Source organism: Marmota monax, unplaced genomic scaffold (genome assembly GCF_021218885.2).
Source record: "Marmota monax isolate L192 unplaced genomic scaffold, Marmota_monax_Labrador192_F-V1.1 WCK01_AAM20220418_F8-fsc00531, whole genome shotgun sequence".
In the NCBI taxonomy this organism is placed as follows: Eukaryota; Metazoa; Chordata; class Mammalia; order Rodentia; family Sciuridae; genus Marmota; species Marmota monax.
The window spans coordinates 20,952-33,902 of record NW_026693530.1 but is presented as its reverse complement, the minus strand read 5'-3'; the positions used below and the strand labels follow the sequence as shown (position 1 = coordinate 33,902).

At 33.5% G+C, this 12,951-nt stretch overlaps 1 protein-coding gene across 4 annotated transcripts in view; it reads right to left on the bottom strand.

Moving 5' to 3' along the window:
* The window catches only part of LOC124102283 (A-kinase anchor protein 9), a 91,941-nt gene extending 79,081 nt beyond the window's left edge, over nt 1-12,860 (bottom strand). The window contains exons 1-7 of one of the 4 annotated variants that reach the window (XM_058583680.1): nt 12,811-12,860; nt 10,074-10,136; nt 7,781-8,026; nt 7,199-7,243; nt 4,430-4,522; nt 2,167-2,412; nt 1,585-1,629 (exon numbers count right to left, since the gene is read on the bottom strand). In XM_058583680.1, the coding sequence (XP_058439663.1) occupies nt 1,585-1,629; nt 2,167-2,412; nt 4,430-4,522; nt 7,199-7,243; nt 7,781-7,894 (543 nt within the window). In that variant the 5' untranslated portion in view covers nt 7,895-8,026; nt 10,074-10,136; nt 12,811-12,860. The other 3 variants (XM_058583679.1, XM_046458526.2, XM_046458519.2) reach the window with 3 other exon arrangements.
* Nucleotides 12,861-12,951: the final 91 nt, after the last annotated feature.

Here is a 12,951-nt window from a genome sequence, read left to right as displayed (position 1 = left end):
AAAGTGATCTCACCTCCAGACTGGGAGGTATGATAGTCAAGCAGCTCAGAAAGGCATCAGTAGTTATTGGGCGTCCTCAGAGCTTCCAGGTTTTAGAGAGTTTAAGAGAATGCCTCTGACATTTTTTTCCCTGTAGTTTTCTTTATTTTGTGCCAGCTCAGAAAAAAGCTCAAGGCAAATTTTAACAATGTCTTTGTGAATGACTTTCAAGATTTTGCTCTGCTGGAGCATTTTCTTGGGAGATGTTCAGAGGCAGGTCCTCAGAGTCAACCACACCATGGATAACGTTGAGATAATTCTGGTTTGCAAGTACAAGGCTAGCCTGAGCAACTTAGAAAGTCAGTTTCAAATAAAAACAGCTGGGAATGTAGCTCAGTGGTAGAGCGCCCCTGGGTTTAATCCCCAGTAACATACACACACCCACACCCAAACAACAAAAATAAAAACTGTAATATGTTAATTTAAGAACATAGTTTTTCGAGCTGGGATTGTGGCTCAGCAGTAGAGTGCTCGCCTAGCATGGGCAGGACCTGGGTTCGATTCTCAGCACCACATTAAAAAAATAAAATAAAATAAAGGCATCATGTTGTGTCCATCTACAAAAAAGATTCATATTCATTCTCTCTCTCTCTCTCTCTCTCTCTCTCTCTCTCTCTCTCTCTCTTAAAAAAAAGGACATAGTTTTTCTATTAGAAGCCTACAATAAATTCAGACTTATGAAATATACTAAGTTGCTTAAACATTCAGAGTAAAGAATAATTTTCCATGTACTCTAAATTTAGGAGCAAAGAAATGACAATCATATCTAAAAAGAATAAGATAACAAAGTGATACTTATTGCAAACATATAAAGAAGGCAGGTATTTCTTAAGAGACCAATGCCTATTTTATAGTTTATCACCTAAAATAAAAATCATCATTGTCAGGCACGGTGATGCACACCGTTAATCCCTTCTCAGGAAGCTGAGACAGGAGGATCACAAGTTCAAAGATAGCCTGGACAACTTAGTGAGAATCTATCTTAAAATAAAACTGAAAAAGGGCTGGGAATGTAGCTTGGTGACAAAGTGCTTTCCTAGCATGTACAAGGCCCTGAGTTCAATGCCCACTAACACACACGTACACACACGCATGCACACGCATGCACAACACTACAGCAACATTAATTCCAATAAACATTTATACACACACACACACACACACAAGTATTCAAAGATTTGTAAAAAGCATTACTATAAAAATCATACTAATTATAAAATTTTTACTGTGCTAAATGGCTATCTTAAAATGGTCATGGATCCTAGAAATGCAGGCTCAACTTTCCTAAAAACCAAAGTAGGGCTGCTATGTAATTAAGGATTAAGGAATTCAAACAGTTAAGACTTTAGCTAACCACTGGAAAAAGATACAGCAGTAAAATATAATTTTAATTTTTTCAATCCATTTATATTACATTATGTTAACTTATATTAAATATATATAGAAGCATATAAATTTATAAGAAATAAAGTACCAACAATCAATAATTTCAAAAAAATATCAATTTTATCTATGACATTTTTAATTGGGATATGTTAGTCTTACCTCCGAAGTGTAATCATCTGCTGTGGTTGAAATCTCACTTTCCGGCTAAAACAAAAGTAAAACATGATTACAATTATGACATTTTTCCCCTGCTAAATATCATACTTTACAAAAAAAAAAAAAAAAAAAAAAAAATCCTGCTTTACTAAGACGTTGCTGTTAGTAACAATGATAGAAAATTCACAAAAATACTATTAAAAAACTAGTAAAAATTATCCAAATCTTTAAAAATTTCATTTCATTATGAATTATAATGACTTATAATAATGCATATAAAATTTATCACAAGGCATTGTTATAAATACAAAAGTACCAAGAACTTTTACATATATAGTAGATGTCATCTGTAAGCCAAAAGCATCAAAGACACCATTCCTTTAATTCATGTAACTCTTTTAAATAAAAAACTAAATCCTTAACATGCCATCAGAAAAGTTCAAGTTCTTTAAAAGAATCATCAGTTCTTGATGCTAAAAAGTCAATGACTTTGTCAAGCTTCCCTCAGGTGGATGCTAATGACTTTTCACTGCCACTACTTTCTAGTTAGAGGTAGAATGTTTTAAAATCTGGATGAATACTTACATCAAAAGAAAAGACCTGCTCATGCTTAAGCATTTCTTCATTGTTTAGAGTTCTCATTATTGTGGATTCAGGCATCACGGCTGATCCAACACCCTGAGAACTATTTATCAACATCTCCTCACTCTTTGGTTGATCAATATTCAAGCCATGAACATCATTTTTACTGCTTGAGGTTTTCTTCTTTTTTGGCTTCTTATGAGGGTTTTGTCCATCCAATCGAGCTCTTCTTTGTCGAAACTCGGCAAGCTACAGGAAAAAAGTATCATTAACATCAATGATAATTTTTCTTTGGGATCACTTTCTTTAAAAGATCAAACTATCACCAAGTTAAAATGATGATAATAATATAGACGACTTCACAGTTTCAGAATAACTATTGGATTGAATATTCGGGTTGCAAAGGTTGTAAAACTAGGTACTTGTGAATGAACTTATTAAATATTGAGGGGTAAGAAATGAACATGTCAAGTCTAAAGAAGAGGAAATTAGCTGAGTTAGGGGAATAACTATTCTATAACTAGAATCGGGGAATAGAGGGACTCTCATTCACAGTATAATCTCTGGATTTAAGATTATATGAAAATATACACAAAAACAAGGAGCTCCGAACACACTTGTTCTGTTCTACTACTTTATACAAAAGATATCGTCTATAATTATCTTTTATACAAAAAAGATAATTAGCCTATTAGCTATACAAATGCTCACCGCAGCCATATTTATAGTTGGAAAAACTTACAAGTAACTTAAAATTTTAAACAGCAGTGTTTTCTACCCTTTATCATTTGTCTGTCATCATCAGAATTTGTACCAAACCCTAGTCATTGATACATTATCATTTACTTAATATATTTTAAACAGTGTATTTTCTTTAAGTTTATTTTAAAAGGAGATGGAATCTCTGGCATAAATTGAAAGTTAATATCACTTGTTATTTCTTTTAAGAGATAAGTTGAAAATAAAAGAAATGATAAATCTATTATTGAAATTTTAGTTAGAGGTTGCTGAAGGCTATGAAAAAAAAATGGACAAAATAAAAGACTGTTAAAGGCAGACAAGCATCAAACAGATTTTCGTTATCATAAGCAGAAAGAAAACTGAAAAAGGTAAAAACTTTCTTACTATACTATCCAAAGTTTTTTAAGACCTAAAATATTTTCTTACCACCTAAAATCAGAAGTACACATTATATACCAGGTAACACTAGACTAATTATGGTGAACTTATATTAAAAATACCAAGGGGCAAGCAATTGCTATTAAAGACTTTGTGATATAATAGCAGGTATAAACTAGTATTGTAGCATATCTATTTCTTTTCATGAAAGGAAAATTACACTTCATTTTTAAAAAGATAAGGCAAGTCTCAGGCTCATAGCTTTCAATGATTATATCCAGTATGAATTTAAACATCATTATATTCATAGGCATAGGTAAATTCTGGAAAACTACAACCTTAACAACTTTTGTTGACATTTGGAGTTCAGATTTCAGGTATTTTTCCTATTGCTCACTTACATTTTATTTATTTATTCTTAAGAATTTTTTTTTTTTTTGATGGACACAATACCTTTATTTTATTTATTTTTATGTAGTACTGAGGATCAAACCCACAGCCTTGTACGTGCTAGGCAAAGGATCTATTGCTGAGCTATTACTGTATTTTTTAAAATACAGTAAGTTTTCTGATTTTTATATAAAGCAACTACTGACAAAGACTTTAATTTAATTTGAGCTCCTGAATCACTCTTAAGAGGAGAAAAAAGAAGACCACATGTAAGTTCCTTTCTGCCTTAAAAAGAGGAAATATCTGCCTAGAATAACTGTAACTATTAACCAGACCAATTACAAAGACAGCAAATAAGTTTCTTATTATCTAAAGTATTAAAGCAATCTTGCTAATGTTACTATCAAAATATGCGGCAAATACATTATTTATAAATAACATTTTAGACTTAAATTATCTGCTATAGATGAAGAAAATCATATAAACATGTCCTATTCCCTTAATAAAGATATTTAATTCATAAGTCAGAATAGCTCATGATTATACTTACAGAGTATAAAAATATATCACATTTAACATTTTCCCCAGTTATTTAGTAACTACACAGTGTGTTGAGGAACAGGTGCAAGACCAGTTGCCTCTATTTGCACATTATTAAGCTGCTGGAATGTACTTGAACTACTTGGAGCATAGCAGATCATTCTTAAAAACTCGTTCCCCAGGCCTCCTCCCACCCTTTCCGGCCACCGCCTCCCACCTCTGGCCCGGCGGTCCCCGGCTCTCCTACCAGCGCTCGGCCGATTTCGATCTTTCTCCTTCTTTCTTCGTCCTCCGTGGCTTCTGCGGGCTTCTGTTAACATTGAAATATGTAGGACAGACTAGTCAGAATGTCTAGAGTTAGGATTAAGTCTGTATGTGCCATGACACATTAAAAAGTAAAAATCCTAGGACTGAAGATGTAGCCCAGTTGTAGAGCATCTGCCTAGCATGTGCAAGGCCCAATACCCACAACTGCCAAATAAAAGGGGGAGAGGGTCCTAACTAAGAGACTTTTTAAAAATCAGTTTGATTGCTCTACTTTTATTCTAAGAATAATCTCTGAGAAATAAAGCTAAAGGGAAGGCAAAAAAACAACTTTTGTTAACACATTATTGTAATTGGTGAAAAACCACAAGAATGTAGGAATACTAATTCTAGATATAAAGTCACTTGTGATAATTTTCAAATTATAATACTTCTAAATTTCAATTAGTTTTTCATGACTCAGAAATGACACATTCTGATTTTAGTACACACTAAAATTTCTATTTTGAAGTAACAGTGTAATAAAATGAATATTTGTAAATATCATCAAAGATCATGTCAAATATCATGTTATCGGTATTACATAAATTATTTATCCAGTATAATAGTTATATCTAATACCTCTATAGCAGATATTCAGTTAGTTCTCCTTTAATTCAGTTTAAACATATTTATAATGCCCCACAATGAGTTGGTTAGGATCTATCTCCAAGTACTTTCTGGCCATCATGTTGCCCATTGTAGAGTTGTCTTGAAGGGCCTGGACTGTTATGATCTGCTGAGTTCGCTGTTCAGCCCTGAGTGCTAGTCACAATGCAGCAGGTTGAAGACAGCCTACTGGAGGATTGTCACAACCTTCATAACTAATATATTCAACTTCTTATCTAAGATTTCTTTCATAAGTTTGCAGAAGAGTTCTCAAACTTCACCTCACTCTCCATTTCACTCTTCTCATCCTCATCTTATAGTTAGTTGCAGGCCTTCCCACCAAATTCCCCAAGCTACAGCATGCAATACTCATCAATACACAATCTGAAAGCCCTGTTTCTCCACTCCACAAAAGCAGAGTTGCTATCTGATCTTTGCTCTCATATGATGAGACCTGAGTCTCCTTCAGGCAACAGACATTTTTGACAGAAAAGTGATCTCACCTCCAGACTGGGAGGTATGATAGTCAAGCAGCTCAGAAAGGCATCAGTAGTTATTGGGCGTCCTCAGAGCTTCCAGGTTTTAGAGAGTTTAAGAGAATGCCTCTGACATTTTTTTCCCTGTAGTTTTCTTTATTTTGTGCCAGCTCAGAAAAAAGCTCAAGGCAAATTTTAACAATGTCTTTGTGAATGACTTTCAAGATTTTGCTCTGCTGGAGCATTTTCTTGGGAGATGTTCAGAGGCAGGTCCTCAGAGTCAACCACACCATGGATAACGTTGAGATAATTCTGGTTTGCAAGTACAAGGCTAGCCTGAGCAACTTAGAAAGTCAGTTTCAAATAAAAACAGCTGGGAATGTAGCTCAGTGGTAGAGCGCCCCTGGGTTTAATCCCCAGTAACATACACACACCCACACCCAAACAACAAAAATAAAAACTGTAATATGTTAATTTAAGAACATAGTTTTTCGAGCTGGGATTGTGGCTCAGCAGTAGAGTGCTCGCCTAGCATGGGCAGGACCTGGGTTCGATTCTCAGCACCACATTAAAAAAATAAAATAAAATAAAGGCATCATGTTGTGTCCATCTACAAAAAAGATTCATATTCATTCTCTCTCTCTCTCTCTCTCTCTCTCTCTCTCTCTCTCTCTCTCTTAAAAAAAAGGACATAGTTTTTCTATTAGAAGCCTACAATAAATTCAGACTTATGAAATATACTAAGTTGCTTAAACATTCAGAGTAAAGAATAATTTTCCATGTACTCTAAATTTAGGAGCAAAGAAATGACAATCATATCTAAAAAGAATAAGATAACAAAGTGATACTTATTGCAAACATATAAAGAAGGCAGGTATTTCTTAAGAGACCAATGCCTATTTTATAGTTTATCACCTAAAATAAAAATCATCATTGTCAGGCACGGTGATGCACACCGTTAATCCCTTCTCAGGAAGCTGAGACAGGAGGATCACAAGTTCAAAGATAGCCTGGACAACTTAGTGAGAATCTATCTTAAAATAAAACTGAAAAAGGGCTGGGAATGTAGCTTGGTGACAAAGTGCTTTCCTAGCATGTACAAGGCCCTGAGTTCAATGCCCACTAACACACACGTACACACACGCATGCACACGCATGCACAACACTACAGCAACATTAATTCCAATAAACATTTATACACACACACACACACACACAAGTATTCAAAGATTTGTAAAAAGCATTACTATAAAAATCATACTAATTATAAAATTTTTACTGTGCTAAATGGCTATCTTAAAATGGTCATGGATCCTAGAAATGCAGGCTCAACTTTCCTAAAAACCAAAGTAGGGCTGCTATGTAATTAAGGATTAAGGAATTCAAACAGTTAAGACTTTAGCTAACCACTGGAAAAAGATACAGCAGTAAAATATAATTTTAATTTTTTCAATCCATTTATATTACATTATGTTAACTTATATTAAATATATATAGAAGCATATAAATTTATAAGAAATAAAGTACCAACAATCAATAATTTCAAAAAAATATCAATTTTATCTATGACATTTTTAATTGGGATATGTTAGTCTTACCTCCGAAGTGTAATCATCTGCTGTGGTTGAAATCTCACTTTCCGGCTAAAACAAAAGTAAAACATGATTACAATTATGACATTTTTCCCCTGCTAAATATCATACTTTACAAAAAAAAAAAAAAAAAAAAAAAAATCCTGCTTTACTAAGACGTTGCTGTTAGTAACAATGATAGAAAATTCACAAAAATACTATTAAAAAACTAGTAAAAATTATCCAAATCTTTAAAAATTTCATTTCATTATGAATTATAATGACTTATAATAATGCATATAAAATTTATCACAAGGCATTGTTATAAATACAAAAGTACCAAGAACTTTTACATATATAGTAGATGTCATCTGTAAGCCAAAAGCATCAAAGACACCATTCCTTTAATTCATGTAACTCTTTTAAATAAAAAACTAAATCCTTAACATGCCATCAGAAAAGTTCAAGTTCTTTAAAAGAATCATCAGTTCTTGATGCTAAAAAGTCAATGACTTTGTCAAGCTTCCCTCAGGTGGATGCTAATGACTTTTCACTGCCACTACTTTCTAGTTAGAGGTAGAATGTTTTAAAATCTGGATGAATACTTACATCAAAAGAAAAGACCTGCTCATGCTTAAGCATTTCTTCATTGTTTAGAGTTCTCATTATTGTGGATTCAGGCATCACGGCTGATCCAACACCCTGAGAACTATTTATCAACATCTCCTCACTCTTTGGTTGATCAATATTCAAGCCATGAACATCATTTTTACTGCTTGAGGTTTTCTTCTTTTTTGGCTTCTTATGAGGGTTTTGTCCATCCAATCGAGCTCTTCTTTGTCGAAACTCGGCAAGCTACAGGAAAAAAGTATCATTAACATCAATGATAATTTTTCTTTGGGATCACTTTCTTTAAAAGATCAAACTATCACCAAGTTAAAATGATGATAATAATATAGACGACTTCACAGTTTCAGAATAACTATTGGATTGAATATTCGGGTTGCAAAGGTTGTAAAACTAGGTACTTGTGAATGAACTTATTAAATATTGAGGGGTAAGAAATGAACATGTCAAGTCTAAAGAAGAGGAAATTAGCTGAGTTAGGGGAATAACTATTCTATAACTAGAATCGGGGAATAGAGGGACTCTCATTCACAGTATAATCTCTGGATTTAAGATTATATGAAAATATACACAAAAACAAGGAGCTCCGAACACACTTGTTCTGTTCTACTACTTTATACAAAAGATATCGTCTATAATTATCTTTTATACAAAAAAGATAATTAGCCTATTAGCTATACAAATGCTCACCGCAGCCATATTTATAGTTGGAAAAACTTACAAGTAACTTAAAATTTTAAACAGCAGTGTTTTCTACCCTTTATCATTTGTCTGTCATCATCAGAATTTGTACCAAACCCTAGTCATTGATACATTATCATTTACTTAATATATTTTAAACAGTGTATTTTCTTTAAGTTTATTTTAAAAGGAGATGGAATCTCTGGCATAAATTGAAAGTTAATATCACTTGTTATTTCTTTTAAGAGATAAGTTGAAAATAAAAGAAATGATAAATCTATTATTGAAATTTTAGTTAGAGGTTGCTGAAGGCTATGAAAAAAAAATGGACAAAATAAAAGACTGTTAAAGGCAGACAAGCATCAAACAGATTTTCGTTATCATAAGCAGAAAGAAAACTGAAAAAGGTAAAAACTTTCTTACTATACTATCCAAAGTTTTTTAAGACCTAAAATATTTTCTTACCACCTAAAATCAGAAGTACACATTATATACCAGGTAACACTAGACTAATTATGGTGAACTTATATTAAAAATACCAAGGGGCAAGCAATTGCTATTAAAGACTTTGTGATATAATAGCAGGTATAAACTAGTATTGTAGCATATCTATTTCTTTTCATGAAAGGAAAATTACACTTCATTTTTAAAAAGATAAGGCAAGTCTCAGGCTCATAGCTTTCAATGATTATATCCAGTATGAATTTAAACATCATTATATTCATAGGCATAGGTAAATTCTGGAAAACTACAACCTTAACAACTTTTGTTGACATTTGGAGTTCAGATTTCAGGTATTTTTCCTATTGCTCACTTACATTTTATTTATTTATTCTTAAGAATTTTTTTTTTTTTTGATGGACACAATACCTTTATTTTATTTATTTTTATGTAGTACTGAGGATCAAACCCACAGCCTTGTACGTGCTAGGCAAAGGATCTATTGCTGAGCTATTACTGTATTTTTTAAAATACAGTAAGTTTTCTGATTTTTATATAAAGCAACTACTGACAAAGACTTTAATTTAATTTGAGCTCCTGAATCACTCTTAAGAGGAGAAAAAAGAAGACCACATGTAAGTTCCTTTCTGCCTTAAAAAGAGGAAATATCTGCCTAGAATAACTGTAACTATTAACCAGACCAATTACAAAGACAGCAAATAAGTTTCTTATTATCTAAAGTATTAAAGCAATCTTGCTAATGTTACTATCAAAATATGCGGCAAATACATTATTTATAAATAACATTTTAGACTTAAATTATCTGCTATAGATGAAGAAAATCATATAAACATGTCCTATTCCCTTAATAAAGATATTTAATTCATAAGTCAGAATAGCTCATGATTATACTTACAGAGTATAAAAATATATCACATTTAACATTTTCCCCAGTTATTTAGTAACTACACAGTGTGTTGAGGAACAGGTGCAAGACCAGTTGCCTCTATTTGCACATTATTAAGCTGCTGGAATGTACTTGAACTACTTGGAGCATAGCAGATCATTCTTAAAAACTCGTTCCCCAGGCCTCCTCCCACCCTTTCCGGCCACCGCCTCCCACCTCTGGCCCGGCGGTCCCCGGCTCTCCTACCAGCGCTCGGCCGATTTCGATCTTTCTCCTTCTTTCTTCGTCCTCCGTGGCTTCTGCGGGCTTCTGTTAACATTGAAATATGTAGGACAGACTAGTCAGAATGTCTAGAGTTAGGATTAAGTCTGTATGTGCCATGACACATTAAAAAGTAAAAATCCTAGGACTGAAGATGTAGCCCAGTTGTAGAGCATCTGCCTAGCATGTGCAAGGCCCAATACCCACAACTGCCAAATAAAAGGGGGAGAGGGTCCTAACTAAGAGACTTTTTAAAAATCAGTTTGATTGCTCTACTTTTATTCTAAGAATAATCTCTGAGAAATAAAGCTAAAGGGAAGGCAAAAAAACAACTTTTGTTAACACATTATTGTAATTGGTGAAAAACCACAAGAATGTAGGAATACTAATTCTAGATATAAAGTCACTTGTGATAATTTTCAAATTATAATACTTCTAAATTTCAATTAGTTTTTCATGACTCAGAAATGACACATTCTGATTTTAGTACACACTAAAATTTCTATTTTGAAGTAACAGTGTAATAAAATGAATATTTGTAAATATCATCAAAGATCATGTCAAATATCATGTTATCGGTATTACATAAATTATTTATCCAGTATAATAGTTATATCTAATACCTCTATAGCAGATATTCAGTTAGTTCTCCTTTAATTCAGTTTAAACATATTTATAATGCCCCACAATGAGTTGGTTAGGATCTATCTCCAAGTACTTTCTGGCCATCATGTTGCCCATTGTAGAGTTGTCTTGAAGGGCCTGGACTGTTATGATCTGCTGAGTTCGCTGTTCAGCCCTGAGTGCTAGTCACAATGCAGCAGGTTGAAGACAGCCTACTGGAGGATTGTCACAACCTTCATAACTAATATATTCAACTTCTTATCTAAGATTTCTTTCATAAGTTTGCAGAAGAGTTCTCAAACTTCACCTCACTCTCCATTTCACTCTTCTCATCCTCATCTTATAGTTAGTTGCAGGCCTTCCCACCAAATTCCCCAAGCTACAGCATGCAATACTCATCAATACACAATCTGAAAGCCCTGTTTCTCCACTCCACAAAAGCAGAGTTGCTATCTGATCTTTGCTCTCATATGATGAGACCTGAGTCTCCTTCAGGCAACAGACATTTTTGACAGAAAAGTGATCTCACCTCCAGACTGGGAGGTATGATAGTCAAGCAGCTCAGAAAGGCATCAGTAGTTATTGGGCGTCCTCAGAGCTTCCAGGTTTTAGAGAGTTTAAGAGAATGCCTCTGACATTTTTTTCCCTGTAGTTTTCTTTATTTTGTGCCAGCTCAGAAAAAAGCTCAAGGCAAATTTTAACAATGTCTTTGTGAATGACTTTCAAGATTTTGCTCTGCTGGAGCATTTTCTTGGGAGATGTTCAGAGGCAGGTCCTCAGAGTCAACCACACCATGGATAACGTTGAGATAATTCTGGTTTGCAAGTACAAGGCTAGCCTGAGCAACTTAGAAAGTCAGTTTCAAATAAAAACAGCTGGGAATGTAGCTCAGTGGTAGAGCGCCCCTGGGTTTAATCCCCAGTAACATACACACACCCACACCCAAACAACAAAAATAAAAACTGTAATATGTTAATTTAAGAACATAGTTTTTCGAGCTGGGATTGTGGCTCAGCAGTAGAGTGCTCGCCTAGCATGGGCAGGACCTGGGTTCGATTCTCAGCACCACATTAAAAAAATAAAATAAAATAAAGGCATCATGTTGTGTCCATCTACAAAAAAGATTCATATTCATTCTCTCTCTCTCTCTCTCTCTCTCTCTCTCTCTCTCTCTCTCTCTTAAAAAAAAGGACATAGTTTTTCTATTAGAAGCCTACAATAAATTCAGACTTATGAAATATACTAAGTTGCTTAAACATTCAGAGTAAAGAATAATTTTCCATGTACTCTAAATTTAGGAGCAAAGAAATGACAATCATATCTAAAAAGAATAAGATAACAAAGTGATACTTATTGCAAACATATAAAGAAGGCAGGTATTTCTTAAGAGACCAATGCCTATTTTATAGTTTATCACCTAAAATAAAAATCATCATTGTCAGGCACGGTGATGCACACCGTTAATCCCTTCTCAGGAAGCTGAGACAGGAGGATCACAAGTTCAAAGATAGCCTGGACAACTTAGTGAGAATCTATCTTAAAATAAAACTGAAAAAGGGCTGGGAATGTAGCTTGGTGACAAAGTGCTTTCCTAGCATGTACAAGGCCCTGAGTTCAATGCCCACTAACACACACGTACACACACGCATGCACACGCATGCACAACACTACAGCAACATTAATTCCAATAAACATTTATACACACACACACACACACAAGTATTCAAAGATTTGTAAAAAGCATTACTATAAAAATCATACTAATTATAAAATTTTTACTGTGCTAAATGGCTATCTTAAAATGGTCATGGATCCTAGAAATGCAGGCTCAACTTTCCTAAAAACCAAAGTAGGGCTGCTATGTAATTAAGGATTAAGGAATTCAAACAGTTAAGACTTTAGCTAACCACTGGAAAAAGATACAGCAGTAAAATATAATTTTAATTTTTTCAATCCATTTATATTACATTATGTTAACTTATATTAAATATATATAGAAGCATATAAATTTATAAGAAATAAAGTACCAACAATCAATAATTTCAAAAAAATATCAATTTTATCTATGACATTTTTAATTGGGATATGTTAGTCTTACCTCCGAAGTGTAATCATCTGCTGTGGTTGAAATCTCACTTTCCGCCAAAAAAAAAAGAAAAACATGATAAAAATTATGACATTTTTCCCCTGCTAAATATCATACTTTAAAAAAAAAAAAAAAAAAAAAAAAAAATCCTGC